We start from the raw sequence: 18,799 nt of genomic DNA on the forward strand, positions 1-18,799 counted from the left end.
AGACACTGAGTTTGAGAATTTAGGAGTTTTTTACTTGCATTATTCAAAAACAGCTCTCTAATGATTTTTAAGTATCGGGGGTCGTTCGTTCTTTAAAAGGAACATGATTTATGAACAGTAAGTTAATAGTTAATTTTAATTATTGGTATCTATAGCTAACTGCATTTTCTTGATTCTCAGTATTGTTGTGCATGATAATTTCCATAAGAAAAGAGTCTCAATAATTTTGTAAGTCCATATCGCTGTCTTCATAAAATCAGGTTCCACCGAGATTTGAACTCGGATCGCTGGATTCAGAGTCCAGAGTGCTAACCATTACACCATGGAACCCCGCGATTGCGTCACGGTGTCTATATGCTTATATCTATAGTTTTGAACTGCTTTTTTGAACTAACATTTATGAATCAATATTTCACATTTTCATACAAGAGAGCTAATCGATAAACAGACAAACACATGAATAAAAAATCTATGGAAAGAAAAATTCAACCATTCATATACTTTAGCTACACGGAAGATGGGTGGGGTGGTTAAGACCAGTAGCCCCGTGTGCAGAGACATCATGGTCACAAGTAAGTATCCTTGTAAGTCGCTTTGGATAAAAGCGTCTGCTAAATGACGTAATGTAAGATCGATTAATACTTCACCTTACCTAAATAAAACAACACCTTCTGTCTATGAATTGAGAATTTAAACAAATACAATTTTGCAACATGTTACATAACATATTTTAAAGATGTATGACACATATTGTCATAATAACACATTATATATTTGAAAATAAAACAGGGAGTTACATTGGTGTTACTGAAAATGTACATAAGTTTCATGGTGATCGTGGTCACGAGAGACAGGTGGGTGATGTGAGGCACTCGCACACCTGTCTTTAATTAGCAGTGTCACCAGCAGCCGAACGTCTTTGACTGTAAAACAAAACCCACAACGTGCTTTCTTTTACTGAATTTAAAAAGATAATGTAAGCAAAACAGTTAAATACAGTTTATTCGATTTTAGAATGAGTATTACAGTGGATTAATCCACGTTTGTAATTGTTTCAGGAACTCCTTAAAGTTTAACTTCATCTTTTTCGTCATGTTGCTTCGGGACGTAGCGTTTGGTGAGTAGAAGTTAGAGCATCCGCCATTTTAGTTAAGGTGACACAAATGATTTTTCATAATCGGAAGTATTTGCGTGGATTTTCTTGCAGGAAGGCTCGGTGACATTTCCTTCTCTGTGTGTTGGATGAGTAACAACGAGGCCCTGGAAAGGTAAAAGCACGACAAACACATTTGTGAAAGAAAACAGTCGACGTAGAAAGGTTGTGTCTTATATGGGAAAACACATTTAGAAAATACATTTTATCGAGGTAACCTATCTCCGAAGAAATTTCTACATATAACGCTGTTTTATATTCCGGCATTAACCAATCAATCAATTAAATACGTTTTAAGTCTCCAGTGCTTTAAAATATACTGAGTCTTGTTTACATATAACACAAATACAGAAGAACATTAGGCCACATAAAACATATATAACTGTTAGAATTGGATGTAAATGAACAATACTTAATTTTTTGTCTCAAATCCTTTGCTGTGCGTTGTGTTGGTTCTTTAGATGTTTTATCAAATGACTCATGTTGATGGAGCTACTTTTCTTCTCCTCTTGACTATCTAGCTGAGCAGAGCTTACTAAAAGAGACTCTTTAGTCTCTTTTAGTCATCATTGCTTATCTTAAAGTATTTTAACTGCTGTCATTGTGACACATTCGCTTATGTGCCACTCACACCTGCTCCGCTCACTTGATGATGGATAAAGTCTGATTTATGTCCATAAACACTGTGCCATTAAATTGACATTTTTAATGTTTAATGTAATGTTGTTTGGAAATGAGATGCTCTAATGCTTTGATTGTCCTTCTTCTTTCAGACAAAATGGAGACATACGGCTGAATGACACATCACTCCTCTCCATCACAAAAGAGGGTAAAGTCACCTCCCTGACGGTGCACCCAGATGTAGAAAACAAGCTAACACTGGAGTTTGGAGACTTGACCCACATATGGACTTTCACCATTATGCTTAGTAAGCATGTTAGCTTTAGCACCATTTCAAATCAAGTATACGTAGTTATAAACCGTTCAAATAACTGAGTTCATCTCACTTTTAAGGTAAAAGGTTCAATAAAATCCAGGGCGTGCCCAGACCCCGGAGTGATCCAACTAATGCCACGAAGGTACTACTGACCCAACATGCAACAAACACTTCAAATGACAATTTTATACAGATGCATGGTCTATGTTATTTTAAAGTACATTCTAACTCAGTTGTGAGTGGAAGTCTTGATGACAGATGGATCTGTGCTGCGTATGTCAATCATGTATTGCTGTGTTTCCCAAACTTTCCATATGGGGACCCACATGTTTTCAGATGAAGGACACAGCATTCAAATTATGTCATGTTATTTAATTTTACAAAGATCAAACAGAGGCTGAATAATAACATCAACAACAATCCAAATCCACCAAAAGTTATAGGCAGCCTTAATGTTTGTACGACTTTATATGTCCTTCTGTGCATTTTTACTCCTTCCCATTATTCTGTCCTCAGGTCTTTCTGAACTCGTTGAGTCCCTCTGAAGTGTTTGCATGTGAAAACAATACTGCATTCTTCCATCAGGATGAGGACTTCTTCCTTGCTACTGGTGAGATGATTATGGATGTGCCTATACAATACGCCGTATCTGTATTGGTCTGATACTGGTTTAAAATTTCTGGATCAGATATCAAGAAAAGTAAAATCCTATACAATCTGTATAACAATAAATATCACATAAATGCATCACAAAGCACAGACTAAAAATAAAAAGCAGTAGCAACATTTTAACCAGTTTCAGTTTTGGAAGCAGATTAATTGTTACTCTGTTGGAACATCATGCTTGGTTACTTAATTACTTAAGTAGATTTTAAAAAACTGTATCAGACTGATAGCCAACAGACTAGCCATGCCCGGTAGGCCTCCTCCTTCAGCCTGATGGCTCCCCTGACCTGTGGTGTCCACCAGTGGGTCCTGGGGTTACCACCGGGACTGGCCTCAGCAACAGCTGCCTCGACAATAGCAGCGCAGAACATGGCCCATTCGGACACAATGTCCTCCACTGCCCTCGGTACGTGGTCAAAGCTCTGTCGGAGGTGGGAGTTGAAGATCATCTTGACAGGTTCTTCAGCCATGCATTCCCATCGTACCCTCACTACACATTTGGGCCTACCAGGTCTGTGCAGCATTTTCCCCCACCATCTGATCCAACTCACCACTAGCTGGTGATCAGTTGACAGGTCAGCTCCTCTCTTCAACCAAGTCTAAAACATGCAGGCCGCAGGTCAGATGATACGACAACAAAGTCTATCACTGACCTCCCACCTATGCTGTCCTGGTGCCATGTGCACTGACGGACATCCTTATGTTCAAACATAGTTTTGGTTATTAACAAACTGACTCACACAAGGTGATTAAAACTCTGTTTAATTAATGCTGTTTAAAACACATACACATAAATCTTAATTAAGAGGTTGCCATAATTCAGCAAATTTGTTTGGGGCCCAAAATACATTTCCTGAATCCTGACCCATACTTTGGAAAGCACTTTATAAGATTGAATAAAGCACAACTTTATTCAATCATAATGTAACACAGCTTTTATATACTTTGTGTATGTAAGGTTTATGTATAACACAAACATACTTTGTTTTACTTAAGTGTATAACATAATTGGTTGGTGTTTATTTTCTGTCCATAAAAAATGTCTAAAACCCACAATTTCTAACTTTAAATCAAGAGCAAAATCACTTTTTAATCATCCTACATTTATCATGTTCACTATTGATATCAGCTGATTTGAAAACGTTTCATGTTGGTCAAATAGTCCAGCCCTGTCCTGCATCATAACAGGTAAGAAGTTCAGCAGGAAATGTTGATGTTTTTGACTACAGATAACTGTGAACCCTCCACACATTTTAGCGCTGAGACATTTCAGGTGTTGACCAGACTGACGCTTAACTGCTGTAACTGGTCCCCAGAGCTTGAATCCCCGATTTTGGTTAATGTGGACCTTTTTATCACTGTCTTTGGCCCAGATTGTGAAGATATCTCAGTGTAGACTGGCGTCACTGACATTCATTTGACTTACTTAAGCCATTGTCCTTGTCAAACAAGCATGTATTAATAAATGTCTTTGTCCTCAGTGTTCTCCAATTCTATATGTTCTCTCTTCCTTTTAGGCCACACCATGCGTTTCCCTGTGAAGCTTGAGTCCAGGAGCACCTCTATGTTGCTGTTCTCCTGGGTGGGGAACAGTCAGGCTGTCAACAACAGCCACACTGTCACCATGTACCGCACTGATTCAAACTCTCATATCGCATTTGGTGTGGACTCGACCACCAGCAACCAGTACGACTTCATTTCCCTGGACTCCTGCAGCCTCTATTTGGCCTGTGTGGAGATTGCAGACACTCACTCCTTCACCTGCCTCTCTGCTGTTACTGGTATGGTGCAAATAAAAGATACTAAAGGGCTAGTTCAAAGATATGATAAAGCCTGTTTGCATGCATAGTGTTCTCATACAGACCCTAAACATGTTTTGACATATGTATCTGGTATTTTGATTACTTCCAACTGACTGTAGTGAATGTAAAGTGAATTTATTTTGAGAAAAATCATCTTTTTTGTAATTTGAATGCAAATGTATGACTTTATTGAACCCAATTCTATACAGTTAACAAACTGTATAGAATAAAAGAGATGCAATCCAAAGTTGGCAAATAAAATAAGTATATAAGAATGAAACATATTGCACAGAATACAATAAATAATGAATACAATATTTAAAAAGTTTGACTATCTATATAAAATCTAAGAAACATACTCACAGCTATACAGAAGTAAAAACGTAGAAGGTGCATGAATTGTCCATTTGTCACAAATGTATACAGTAAGTGGTGCAAGAGAGCAAGTTCTGCAAATTCATGAAGGTGCATACGTACAAGCATATGTACAATGTAAAAATGCTTTTGTCAAAAATAATGCCTAATGGCGTCTGTTAACATTCAATTGTTTTCCTTCCAGAACCAGACATTCCAAAAGACTTTGAGGTGACGTCATGGAACAGCAGCAGCATATCCCTGTCCTGGGACTGTCCTGACAACCTCAGGTACTCCCTCTTCCTCCTGACCATCTACTACCTCAATGGCACAGACCACATCACAGAGGAGATACTCCTCCGGTTCAAAGAGGACACCTTAGTGTACACCTTGTTTGACCTGGAGCCGTGCGCCAGGGTCAGGTTTGGCCTACAGACTATCTGTCAGTCAGGGATGGAGTTGAGCTACAGCAAGATGGTGCAGAATAATGGAAACTCTGGTGAGTCCCACACACGTTGATGGATTGACTTACTGAGGCATATATATCTATGCACTTGACATGCTTATTAATATTTATATATTATTAATATGCAAAAAGCTGTATTTATACTGAAAGTTAGAATGCATTGAAGACCAAATATATGTGGTTTATGTTGAATGTGAATATTATAGTATGGTTTGTAGTTTGTAACCACAGCTACAGTTACTGGACAATAGCACAGTCATTGTGTGAGTTTGGGCGTTTGTCCTACTTTAAAGTGATAGTTCAGGCATTTTGAAATTTGATTGTATTGAGGTACTCCCACTTAATCACAGCACCAGCTGTTGCTCAGTGGTATTGTAGGTTGTCTTCCAACTGGAATTTATTTTAGTAAATAATTAATAAAATATAACAAGGGACACAAAGGTTTTGCCAACATAACACATTTTTGGTCCATTAGCCAATGACAACAATGTTGGGTAATCTAACAGAAACCTGGGTTGATGTTGTCATGTGACTCAGAGTCTTATGCTTCAGAGTCAGACAGTGTGAGATTTCTACATGTGATGATAACGATTCCTTTTCTCTGCTCCTCAGTCCACTCCAGCATCTGGGGCTTGTGTCAGACACCGTTCAGCCCTGACAACTACGCACTGAGGTGGGAGGTGAGCAACACTTCCTCCATATCCAAGTTCCGAGTGTACCATGAGGGGGTGCTACAGAGCACCACGCTCCTCACCAACTACACTGTTGGGGGGCTGTCGGAATGTCAACAGTACCAGGCCAAGGTGGAGGCGCTGTGTGGAGACGACGTGCTCATGAATGCCAAGACGATCACAGCACTCACTGGTAATGACACAAAACATGACATGGTCCCAGAACATGAACATGAAAGTGGAAAATTCCAAAAGTTACTGTTCAATTACATTTTTCACTTCTCAGTTAAACAATTATGTGACATCAAGCCTTTATTTTGGAAGCCTGCCTGGCTTTTGCATTTGGAAACCTGTAGTTAACACTACTCATGACCTGTTAACTCTTAAGTTTTCTCAAATCTCAGAATGCATGATATACGTCCATGTGTATGTCATGATTCCAACTCCACTTGAACTCAGCAAATAAACAATACTGACAATACTGTGTCCAACTGAAGGTGACTTTCTCCATTTATTTCTAAAGAAAGCTTGGTCTTTGGCTAAAATGTGTTTGGACAAGTAGAGATATTAGACCAGGGTTCATGTTAGTCTGGTATTTCCATGATTGAGAGCTCTACATGAAATTACTCTAACATATATTTAAAGTAGTAGAGTAATTTCATGTAGAGCTCTCAATCATGGAATTACCAGACATGAACCCGATATATGATTCACACAGTTACACTGCACTGCAAGTCCACTGCACTTTCAAACTTGTGTACACCTGGTCTGAGCTGGTTTGAGATTTGATCATACACTGCAATGTCCATATAAATAATGCCAATCTTTGTGTAGATCCACATTTATTGTTTGGTGTACACGCGTTTGATAAGGTGCCATTGACGTATGCTGTGTTATGTTACATGCCAATTAATACTCCACCATTTAGAGGCTTTTCTATAATCAGATATTTGAAAGTAAATATAGTAGGGAACATTTTCCAAGTGCTGCCACTAGCATAAGTACCATATGTTGCACAGTGCTTGCATACAGTTGTCGTTAACGACGTCACTTTTTTTCCACTGGCATCATGGGTAATGCAAAATGGCAAGAGCGCAAAACAGTTTTGCTCACACATCCTCTAACTCTGGCCCTTCTCCTGTGTCTTCTCTCACCATTTCTACAACTGACCCACACTGGCTCCTCGGCTCACCTCGTACCAAATGCCTGTCCTGGACTGTGACATGCGTACTGAAGGGCTGGGTTTTTTAAGTGAAGCGCTCTACCCCTAATGTAATGTATATAATTTCTCTGTAATCTGTGTGTATCCAGGACCTGTTGGTATGTCTGAGCTCAGCTTCCACTCCAATGACTCCACCACCCTGTGGACACCCACTACCACACAGTTAGCTATGGCATATGTATATGAGGTGTCCTTAAAGAATGGCACCATCATCCATAACCGCAGCTTGACAGATGCACAGCTGGGCCTCTCAGGTCTGGATGAAGGGAAGAGTTACACCATGGACATATGGGAGCAGTGCGATGGAGAGTGGCCGTTTGAAGACGCTCAACTGTGTGTTGAGGCAGATAATTCATCTTCCACATTCTTTGGGACTGCTGGACCTGTCCAGGAACTAGGTCAGTCTGAGGTAGCATGAGTTCTACAAGACTTCTGTAGCACAGCAGTGTTTTTATTTTCACAGTCACTGATTTATGTCAGCTAGGCATCAGGGCAACACATCTGTAATGAAATCTAAATCTGATTACAGCAATTTAAAGTTCAGATGTGTATATCTCAGTAACGTCCTTACAGATTGGGATGAATTTTGTTATGTAAGATGGTAATAGCTATAAGCAGGTTATGTTCTATACAGAAAGTCTGGATTCAGTGGATCAAAATGTAAGAAAAAAAGTGAAAAAGTGAGTTTATGCCTGGACTGAGGTCTGTGCTCTCCGAGTGCTATTATTTGAGTTACATTTATTTGTAAACGATATCACAATTTTCTTCTCTGTGTCCCTATAGTGATGGATTTTGTGGTTTCTGACATGAGACTAACAATGGTTGTGTCCTGGTCACTGCCTGAAGATCTACAGGATGGCATGTCAGAAATACAAAGAAAAATTGAGAAGATTTTTAAAGATAAGGTGGGTAAATACTCATTGTCTACATCAATGAAAGTAGATGGCCGATTTGCTTTTCTTAAAAAATAGTATTTTCAATAGTATGTGAAAATAGGTATTTTTCACCCCCGTGTGTGAAATCGCTAAAGACAAGACATCTTCCAGTGATATTTAGCATCTTGTGAGGCTCACTTTAGTTCCCTTTCATTGACAGTAGTTGGTAACACTGTCAAACAATTTCCAAACACAAGATAATGAATGACGGTGAAAGAGAGAGGTGGGAATATGATGTCATTGTTTTCCTGAAGTAGCATATTCGCTGTTTACGTGGAAGTGTGAGGCTGGCGATTTGAGATTATCCCACTCTGGGAGGCCTTTTCAAAAAATACCATTTCAGGTCCCCTAAGAAGCAGTTTCCGTGTGGACGGAACATCTCTCCGACAAAAGTATGCTTATTCACCTAAACCAGTTTCTGTCTGTGTGGATATATGAAAAATATGGAAGCAACAGTGCATCAAAAACTCCTTTTTTGCTGTGATATAAATTTGTTATTTCCTCACCAATGGACTTTGGTGTGGGTAGTAAGCTGTCAATAGTCATCCAATTTGTGTTTACCCCTAATTAGCAGCATGTTAATATGCTAAGCTGTGATAATGAAAATTAAGAATATGACTTTATACTTGTGAAACATCATTGTGAGCTTGCAAACACGCAAGCATTAGCATTAACTCAATTGTGTTGGGCTACAGGAGAAATTATACTTCACATAATATCAGTGAGAATGAGATGCATACATGGTTGCCCGGTGTTACTTTATTCCACAAATAAAGACAGTTTTTTGTTTCTTTAAATGATGAGAAAAGTGAAACTTGAATCAATATGAAGTTCTTTATTCATGAAATAAAGGTGATTTGTGGTGAAAGTAATTTTCCCAGGATGAAAAGTTGTACCCTTGTGTGTGTCATTCAGATGCAGGAGCTGTTGAAAGACTATGATCACCCAGCCCGTATTGAGCTGGCCACCATCAGACCTGCAGAAGAACCGGATAAAACGGAAATCGTCTTTTGGTCTTTCGATGCCATGAACACGGAGGAGAATGTGTCCCTTCCTGTCGAAGATCAGCTGGATTACATTCACTCACAGAATGCAACCCATATTTCAGTTAGAGATGGGATCATTTACTGGGATGGTAGGTGACAATGAAAACCACCTTAGTTTGATAATATGTCACCTGAACCCAAGTCTGTGTCAATAAGCCCAGTGTCGAGCTTCCAAAACCTCATAGGTTTTAGGCCTTAAAAAATTTAGAAATACTTTCCAGGCCCAAATTCTTTCTTGAATATTATAGTGAGTTTGTAATAAGATCAAGTACTGGAAACATTTTTAAATTAATATAATTTGTTGATATAATTTTAAATAATCATGTTCTAATTAGTATTGACCAAAATGATTGACTACACATTTGACCATAATTAAAGAGCTCCATGTTGCGTTTATAAATAAACACCATATGTTATTAAATATAAGACATATTTTATTAGACATAATGTAAGAGACTTTGAAGACTTTGCAATTTCCATTTTCTTTTTATGCTTTGTTTAGGTCCTCATCTGTGTCTGTCTCTCAAACATACTTCATGTCCCCGCAATTCTCTGTGCGTCAACACTCTGGGCTCTTTCACTTGTGTGTGCCGGCATGGATACTATGATGTGAGCTCTGTCACTGAGCCTCAGGTGGCTTCACAGCCCATCTGCAATGGTACAGTGACACGTTTTCCTATTTCATATGTTGCTATAACAAATAATGTTTGGTTTAATTAAAACAAAAATATTATTTTTATTATTATTATTATAGCTGCATTTACACTGCATCGTGCAAGTGATACCATCTCTGAACTTTTCCTTCCATTTGACACAAATCAGATTTGACCCATAACATTGAGCAGGAAAAAAAGCACATGGACTCGGATATCGTCGAATCCGATTTAGATGTGTGCATTTGCATCTACAATGTAAGCGGACAGATCAGATATTCCCCTGTCAATGTGACTTGTACTTCCTTAAAAACAGAACAGTGGTGAATAATGTAAATACATGTGCACATGTGCTCTTACAACCTGTGCTATAGAGGATGAGAGGGCTCAAACCAGTGGACTCATACTGGGGTTTCATGTATTTAGAGCAAGGATTTCTAAATTTCATAGTAACTTCCTTTTCAGCCTACTTAACATTTTGATGTAAATAGCATATCTGAAGCAGGCATCATGACCTGCAATGTTAATGCAGCCTATAAGCACTAATGTGCAACAGTAGTATACAGTACAATAACCGTGCAGTTAAATGCCTTTTTTTTTGTTTGTGTTCAAACAGAGAAAGGCCTTTTCAGCCAGTGTCTGGACAAACTGATGACTGGTGGGATTGCAAAACCATACCTGATGTCTCACATTGGAGGAAAGGTTGACGTGAAGCTGAACGATGGGCGGTGCAATGTGGAACAGAGTGCGATGCTGTTTTACTTTCGCACCACAAGGAAATCGTCTGAATGTGGAACAGAGAGACGGGTGAGTAACCATACGTAGCTACATGTTGTAAAAGTCAGTCATCATCTACCGCTTTATCCTCCACCAGAGGGTCGCGGGGGGTGCTGTGCCAATCTCAGCTACATCGGCCGATAGGCGGGGTACACCCTGGACAGTTTGCCAGTCCATCGCAGGGCCACACACAGAGACAAACAACCATTCACTCTCACACTGACTCCTATGGTCAATTTCGAGTGTCCAATTTACCTAATCCCCACATTGCATGTTTTTGGACTGTGGGAGGAAGCCAGAGAACCTGGAGAGAACCCACGCACACACAGGGAGAACATGCAAACTCCATGCAGAAAGATGTTGTAAAAGTGTTAAATTTATATGACAGATTCTGAGCTGGGGTATGAATAAGATAAGAAAATGTAGGCTTATGGCATAAAGACACAAAACATTCTTAGGAAAAAATAATCTAATTATTTAATGGTGGTTATTTAACTTAAAGCTAAAATCCATGATTTGTTTATAAGCCAACTTTAATTTGATTAAATCCTCTTGTGTTGAGAACCATCAATAAATATATTAGTAAATTCCAGTGTCTGTCGTCGGGATGGCACTTTTTCCATGACTGATGCCAATATCACAAACTCAATTACCCACAGATATTAATGTCAACATAGTCATTTAAAATCAACTTCAGTTATATGTCACCCTCTGTAGCTCAGCTGGTAAGGAGTTTTGCTTTGGAACCACAGTCCTGGCTTCGAAACTCAGCCGTACCCATCAGATACTGTACATGCCTTCATCTGAAATTATTATAAAACAATTTGTATGTAAATGTTACTACTATGAAAGTAGCCATTTCAAGACATTTTTCTTCAGCTGTGTAACTAATATTCTCCTATAAAGAAGATGTAAACAGCCCACAACACAACTCAGCTAAAATACTGTTACTGATTTTCATTTAAGTTGAACATATACATACATTTCCAGTCAACAGTTTGGACACACCTTCTCATTTAAGAGTTTTTCATTATTTTCCTGACTATTGTAGATTCTCACTGAAGGCATCAAAACTATGAATGAACACATATGGACTTATGTAAAACAGTGTGAAATAACTCAAAACATGTTTTATATTTTAGATTCTTCAAAGTAGCCATCCTTTGCTTTGTTGACAGCACTGTAAACCCTTGGCCTTCTCTCAGTGAGCTTCATGATGTAGTCACCTGAAATGGTTTTCACTTCACAGCTGTGCCTTGTCAGGGTTCATTTGTGGAGTTTCTTGCCTTCTTAATGCGGTTGGGACCATCAATTGTGTTGTGCAGAAGTCAGGTTGGTATTTGACAACTGATAGAATTCATATTATAGCAAGAACCAATCAGCTAAATAAAGAGAAATGACAGTCCATCATTACTTTGAGAAATGAAGGTCAGTCAGTCCGGGAAATTGCAAAAACTTTGAATGTGTCCCCAAGTCTCAAAAACCATCAATCGCTACGACGAAACTGGCTCACATGAGGACCACACCAGGGAAGGAAGACCAAGCGTCACCTCTGCTGCTGAGGATAAGTTCATCCGAGTCACCAGCCTCGGAAATCGCAAGTTAACAGCGCCTCAGATTAGAGCCCAGATAAATGCCACACAGAGTTCTAGCAGCAGACGCATCTCTACATCAACTGTTCAGAGGAGACTGATAATCAGGCCTTTATGGTCATAGCTGTTAGCAATAGCTGCTAAAAAAGCACTACTAAGGAAATGCACCAAGCAGAAGAGGTTTGTTTGGGCCAAGAAACACAAGGGGTGGACATTAGACCAGTGGAAATCTGTGCTTTGATATGATGAGTTCAAATTTGAGATCTTTGGTTCCACCCGCCGTGTCTTTGTGCAATGCAGAAAAGGTGAACGGATGGTCCCTACACTGTGAAGCATGGAGGAGGAGGTGTGATGGTGTGATGGTGTGGGGGTGCTTGGGGATTTATTCAAAATTGAAGGCACACCGAACCAGCATGGCTACCACAGCATCCTGCAGCTTCCTGCAGCATCATGCATCCCATCCGGTTTGCGTTTAGTTGGAACATCATTTATTTTTCAATAGGACCCAACAGACTGTTGGAAAACCATTTCAGGTGACTACCTCATGAAGCGCATTGAGAGAATGCCAAGAGTGTGCAAAGCAGTAATCAAAGCAAAGGGTGGCTATTTTGAACGCATAGTATTGGCTCAGTTAGCTTGGAACCTCGCCAGAGCAGGTACTAAAAGAGTACCAGGTACTACCGCTAATGAAGAAGCAAGATAGGCGTGCTGTGCCAAAGTGAGTTGCGCTAGTGGAAAAGTGACATAAGTGAGTCAGGTTTATCCCCTAGGAACCATTTGACACTTGTACTAAAATGCATAGCTGTACAACTGGTAGTAATAGTTCAAATCTTTCATTGGCCTCAAGTGAGTGTGTTTTTGTTTAGGTAAACAAAACCCACTTTGAATACCAAAACACTTTGAGTGTGACTCTGACCAAAGAGGAAACAATCAGCCGGCGGGATCTGAAGGTTGTCTGGAAATGCGTCTATCCTCGTCATTATGTTCGCAATACTCACGTTAGCATGGATATGGAGTGGTGAGACAAGTTTTTACACACTTGAATTATTTTATTCCACAAAGTACAAGAGATCTAGAAATGATTCACCTCTTTTTGTTGTAGGCTCTCTGCTCTCTCCCTGGTGCAGTTCAACTCATCACTGCAGCTTGCCTTGAGCATGACCCTCTTCACAGATGAGTCATTCAACTCAAGCTACACTGACGTCATATCCCTGGACCGCGACGACATTCTGTACTTTGAGGTGGCGCTGCAGACCAACAACTCCTTTGCTTCATATGTGCTCCTGCAGGTGGATTCATGCTGGGCCACTGAGAGCAGTGACCCACAGGACACTGTCCAGGGCGTCTTTCTTCATGAGGGGTATGCAATTGCATGTTAACATAAGCACATCTTTTACATGACGGCCATTGAAGAGCCGCTGTCTTTCGTTTGAGCTGTTGCTTCCATTATTGCCTGCCCGTCTCATGATGGTTCTCAGAAAAGGGGGCACACACAGTCAGTGCTCTACTTTTCACACAAGCAGATAAACCTGACCTGTCTTTTTAAAGTGACACAAAGTTCAAGTGAAAGGTTGAAGTTCTTTTAACTGCTTTATGTTCTTTGAGTGACATTGATATACATGTAACCCTTTTTCCCAGCTGTCCCATTGACCACACATTCTACTGGCTCTCCGTTAACGGCATGGAGCAGAAAAGCAGGTTTTCCATTGAGATGTTCACCATGCCCAAAGGGCTACCCCTATACATTCACTGCATGGCCAATATATGTGGGCATGACAAAGACTGTACAAAGGTAAAGCTTGAGACACATCCAGTAATATTTTGCACATGGCTTATTAATATTATGGGTATATTTTCCCATATGTGTGTGTGTATATATATATATGTATATATGTATGTGTGTATATATATATATACATACATATATATACATATACATATATACATGCATGCATACATACATAGCCACCCAAATTTGAGCTGGCTCACTGGGCTTCAGTAACATTCATTACTAAAACAAATTTTTCTGTTCAGGAATGCAAGTAAATAACTATAACTTGACATCTTAAGTGAGAAATAGTCATGCGATTTAATATTTTTTCTGTGTTTTTGTAAAACATTTTAGCATATATATTAATATTTCAGTTATAGAGCTTCTACATACTGGTGTATTAACATTACAGACACGAAATTTTGTTAATTTCCAAAGCTGTTAATATAGGGCAGCTCTGGCTTTGGGTGGTCGAATAAAGTTGTTAAGCACTGTAATACTGTATATATTTTCATTAATTCATCTTCTATCGCTTAATCCTCCACATGAGGGTCACGGGGAGTATGGGTGCCAATCCCAGCGGACATAGGAAAAGGCAAAGTACACCCTGGTCAGGTCAACAGTCTATCACAATACAAACACACAAAAGTTTAGTTCAAAGGCTTAATTCTGAGGGTTTTGAAACCACAATTGGGTCATTGGGTCAGGGAAGGAGTAAAACTAAAATTCTGTTAAAGTTTTCTTGTATAATCTGCATTTATTGTGTGTAGTAAGCTAACTAAAATAAATACAGAAACTCAGTTTTAGGTCAAAATGACGGTGTATTTTAGAGAAAATAGATACCTTGGATTTAGCTAACTTTCATTAATGATATCCGTAATGTCCTCCCAAAAACTTTCAATTTAAAAATCCTGTGACTAAGTGCATTTGCCCATTTTTCCAGAATAACTTTCAACATCTGGCAGTTATTCACAATTTACTGCATGTTAAAATAGCGTATTAACAATTTAACAAACAATTTAAGAAAACCAAAAAGTTTTATTTAAAAAAAAACATTGCAGTTGTACACGAGCACAAGTTTTTGTCTGAATGTCCAAAAACAATGTTGAACTCTCTCCTCTCTGGTGCCCAAGGATGCTGATTCACCAGCAGTACGAGTGAAATTACTGTAATAACCACATGTTGGCTTTGACTTCTCAGGTTTCAGAAACCATTGGAATCTTTCCAATAGCACAAACCGTTGCAAAATGATGGTTAATGCAAAGTGCTCTTGAGCAAACCTGTCGTCTGTGATACGCTCGCTGTAAAAGGATTAATTACAAAAATCCATAAAAATGACAAGACTTTAACTAGATTTCTGCTATTATATTTAAAATTAATCCAAATTCCTCTTTTTTTTTCTGGTTGAATTTTCAGAATTGCTCCAGCCAGCAGCGAACCAAGAGGTCAGAGAGTCAGCCAGACAGGAGTGGGAAACGTGCTGCTGTTGTATCTGCTGGACCTGTGGTGGTCAACACCAGAGTCCCAACCTCTTACTGTGAGTCTGATACTTTTCACTGCAGGAACCTAATACAGTACTCTTCGTTAAAACATTTACTTCCTATGTTTTGTTTCCTTAATTTGTTGTTGACCCCTTTAAATTTTTCACTCTTTGTTTCATTGCAGCCATTTGCTAAAATCAAAAAAGTTAATTTTATTTCTCATTAATGTACACTCAGCACCCCATCTTGACAGAAAAAAAAACAGAAATATAGAAATTTTTGCAAATTATTAAAAAAAGAAAAACTGAAATATCATATGGTCATAAGTATTCAGACCCTTTGCTGTGACAATCATATTTAACTCACATGCTGTCCATTCCTTCTGATTGTCCTTGAGATGGTTCTGCTCCTTCATTGGAGTCCAGCTGTGTTTAATTAAACTGATTGGACTTGATTAGGAAAGGCACACACCTGTCTATATAAGACCTTACAGCTCACAGTGCATGTCAGAGCAAATGAGAATCATGTGGTTGAAGAAACTGCCCAAGGAGCTCAGAGACAGACTTGTGGCAAGGCACAGATCAGGCCAAGGTTACAAAAGAATTTCTGCAGCACTCAAGGTTTCTAAGAGCACAGTGGCCTCCATAATCCTTAAATGGAAGACATTTGGGACAGCCAGAACTCTTCCTAGACCTGGCCGTCCAGCTAAACTGAACAATCGTGGGAGAAGAGCCTTGGTGAGAGAGGTAAAGAAGAACCCAAAGATCGCTGTGGCTGAGCTCCAGAGATGCAGTAGGGAGATGGGAGAAAGTTCCACAAAGTCAACTATCACTGCTGCCCTCCACCTGTCGGGGCTTTATGGCAGAGTGGCCCGACGGAAGCCTCTCCTCAGTGCAAGACATATGAAAGCCTGCATAGAGTTTGCCAAAAAACACATGAAGGACTCCCAGACTATGAGAAATAAGATTCTCTGGTCTGATGAGACCAAGATTGAACTTTTTGACGTTAATTCTAAGCGGTATGTGTGGAGAAAACCAAGCACTGCTCATCACCTACCCAATGCAATCCCAACTGTGAAACATGGTGGTGGCAGCATCATGCTATGGGGGTGTTTTTCAGCTGCAGGGACAGGACGACTGGTTGCAATTCAAGGAAAGATGAATGTGGCCAAGTACAGAGATATCCTGGAAGAAAACCTCTTCCAGAGTGCTCAGGACCTCAGACTGGGCCGAAGGTTCACCTTCCAACAAGACAATGACCCTAAGCACACAGCTAAAATAACAAAGGAGTGGCTTCGGAACAACTCTGTGACTGTTCTTGACTGGCCCAGCCAGAGCCCTGACCTAAACCAATTGAGTGTCTCTGGAGAGACCTGAAAATGACTGTCCACCAACGTTCACCATCCAACCTGACAGAACTGGAGAGAATCTGCAAGGAAGAATGGCAGAGGATCCCCAAATCCAGGTGTGAAAAACTTGTTGCATCATTCCCAAGAAGACTCATGGCTGTACTAGCTCAAAAGAAGCTTCTACTCAATACTGAGCAAAGGGTCTGAATACTTATGACCATGTGATGGTCAGTTCAGTTTTTCTTTTTTAGTACATTTGCAAAAATTCTACATTTCTGTTTTTTTTCTGTCAAGATGGGGTGCTGAGTGTATGTTAGTGAGAAATAAAATGAACTTTTTTGATTTTAGCAAATGAACTAATTCACACTATGCCAAACTACACAATACATTCAACAACAAAAAAACCCAAAGGTCTCAAGAGATTTAACGATGAACTGGAATGAAACAAAGAGTGAAACATTTAAAGGGGTCTGAATACTTTCCGTTTTAAACGTGTAAAAAATTAACGCTTTTTTTTTTTATTAATCGCATTGCGATTAACGCGTTAACTATGATTTTTATTAATGGAATCATTATATTCTTATTTTAAAGAATAACAACTCTTGTACAGTGCATCTGGAAAGTATTCACAGCGCTTCACTTATTCCACATTTTGTTATGTTAACCCAGCCCCATTCCAAAATATACCTCAAAATCCTACGCAATATTCTATAGTGACATAGTGAAAATGTTTACTAATAAAAAACAAAACAAAAATTTGTGTATTAATAAAAGTACTAATTCATGCTTTATAGGGTAGAATTGATTAAATGTCATGTCTCTGTCTGTTTTGCAGGGGCTGAGCACATGACGATGATTCTAATTGTGGCTGGATCAATGGGTGTTTTGGGCATAACTATACTGTCAGTGAGTGCAACTAAAGCAATCATGTCTTATTATGAACAGCTACAGCTGCAATAAAATGTTACAAACACAGTTTGTGTTATATTTGTACTTTATTATTTACAAAACCAAGCAAAAAAATCAAAAGAATATTTTTCACACAATTTTTTTCTGTTTATCGTCCTCTACCCCCGGCGACTATGTTGTCAGACAAAGTGAGCATGCCTGTCTGGTTCTCAGCTCAGACACAGTGTTAACTGTTTTATTACCACATACAACTTCCTCCTTTCGGCTTCTCCCTTTAGGGGTCACCACAACAGATCACTCTATCTTGTCCTCTCCTTTGTGTCCTCTTGTGTTATACCTACTGTCCTCATGTCCACCTTCACAACATCCATGAATCTTCTCATGACCACATGTCAGTGACCCAAGGGTCACAATGGATGTTCGAACTCAAATTATTATTTTTTTTAAATCAACCTCATATTGATGTTGTGTTTGATCATGTTGTCTCTATATTTGTGCTGCAATTGACAGTCACAGGTGAGCATGAGAGTTACTAGTACTGACGCAGAGTGTGCCATCGCCGATGCTGTGATCCGAGGATAAATTTTCTTCACAATAAATCAAGTGTCCTATTACCCTACGGGGAGTCCGAAATGTGTGCTTGACCCTGAGCCTGGTAGTAGAAAAAACTAAATATTTTCTAAGAAACCTCATAATATTTCTTTTCATTTTATGTTCATCTGTCTGGAAGATCAGAAGTCACACTGGCAAAGTTTCTCCTTGTTTATCACTCTACTCTTTCCTGACTTGGGCAGCCTTATTTATACCCTACAGCATGTTCGAAGGTGTCACCCCCCCACGGACTACCCAAGTTCATGTCTTGGGCAACAGGTGTTCAAGAAGATTCTTCTGATCCAGTGTTCCCTCATGGTAATACAGATGTTTAAATTGAGGATAATGGTGAATTCAAAAAAAAATACCAAATTAACTTTTTGTGTATAGATATGTAAATAATTACGTAGAAATAATATGAAAAA

At 39.2% G+C, this 18,799-nt stretch overlaps 1 protein-coding gene and 1 non-coding gene across 4 annotated transcripts; one reads left to right on the top strand and one right to left on the bottom strand.

Moving 5' to 3' along the window:
- Positions 1-258: 258 nt before the first annotated feature.
- trnaq-cug lies at positions 259-330 on the bottom strand. The gene has a single exon. It is a non-coding gene; the product is annotated as a tRNA-Gln (tRNA).
- Positions 331-868: 538 nt separating this feature from the next.
- On the top strand, positions 869-17,849 carry LOC122766246. 3 transcript variants are annotated; one of them, XM_044020952.1, is made up of 19 exons: positions 869-976; positions 1,059-1,117; positions 1,208-1,268; positions 1,927-2,081; positions 2,168-2,232; positions 2,607-2,700; positions 4,274-4,537; positions 5,118-5,411; positions 5,991-6,242; positions 7,361-7,669; positions 8,055-8,176; positions 9,122-9,341; positions 9,755-9,910; positions 10,522-10,712; positions 13,141-13,292; positions 13,377-13,634; positions 13,913-14,066; positions 15,462-15,582; positions 17,710-17,849. In XM_044020952.1, coding segments are annotated over exons 1-19 (3,054 nt in total). In that variant the 5' UTR covers positions 869-974; the 3' UTR covers positions 17,835-17,849. The 3 variants fall into 3 exon arrangements, with proteins under 3 accessions (XP_043876887.1, XP_043876888.1, XP_043876889.1); XM_044020953.1 differs by having other exon boundaries at positions 869-1,117; XM_044020954.1 differs by lacking the exon at positions 13,913-14,066.
- The last annotated feature ends 950 nt before the right edge of the window (positions 17,850-18,799 follow it).

This window comes from Solea senegalensis, linkage group LG3 (assembly GCF_019176455.1).
Source record: "Solea senegalensis isolate Sse05_10M linkage group LG3, IFAPA_SoseM_1, whole genome shotgun sequence".
In the NCBI taxonomy this organism is placed as follows: Eukaryota; Metazoa; Chordata; class Actinopteri; order Pleuronectiformes; family Soleidae; genus Solea; species Solea senegalensis.

Excerpts from the sequence above, each read along its gene's own strand:
- LOC122766246 (XM_044020952.1), top strand. Across the intron at positions 7,670-8,054 it reads TGGACCTGTCCAGGAACTAG|TGATGGATTTTGTGGTTTCT; the intron begins GTCAGTCTGAGG and ends GTGTCCCTATAG. Across the intron at positions 15,583-17,709 it reads CAGAGTCCCAACCTCTTACT|GGGCTGAGCACATGACGATG; the intron begins GTGAGTCTGATA and ends TCTGTTTTGCAG.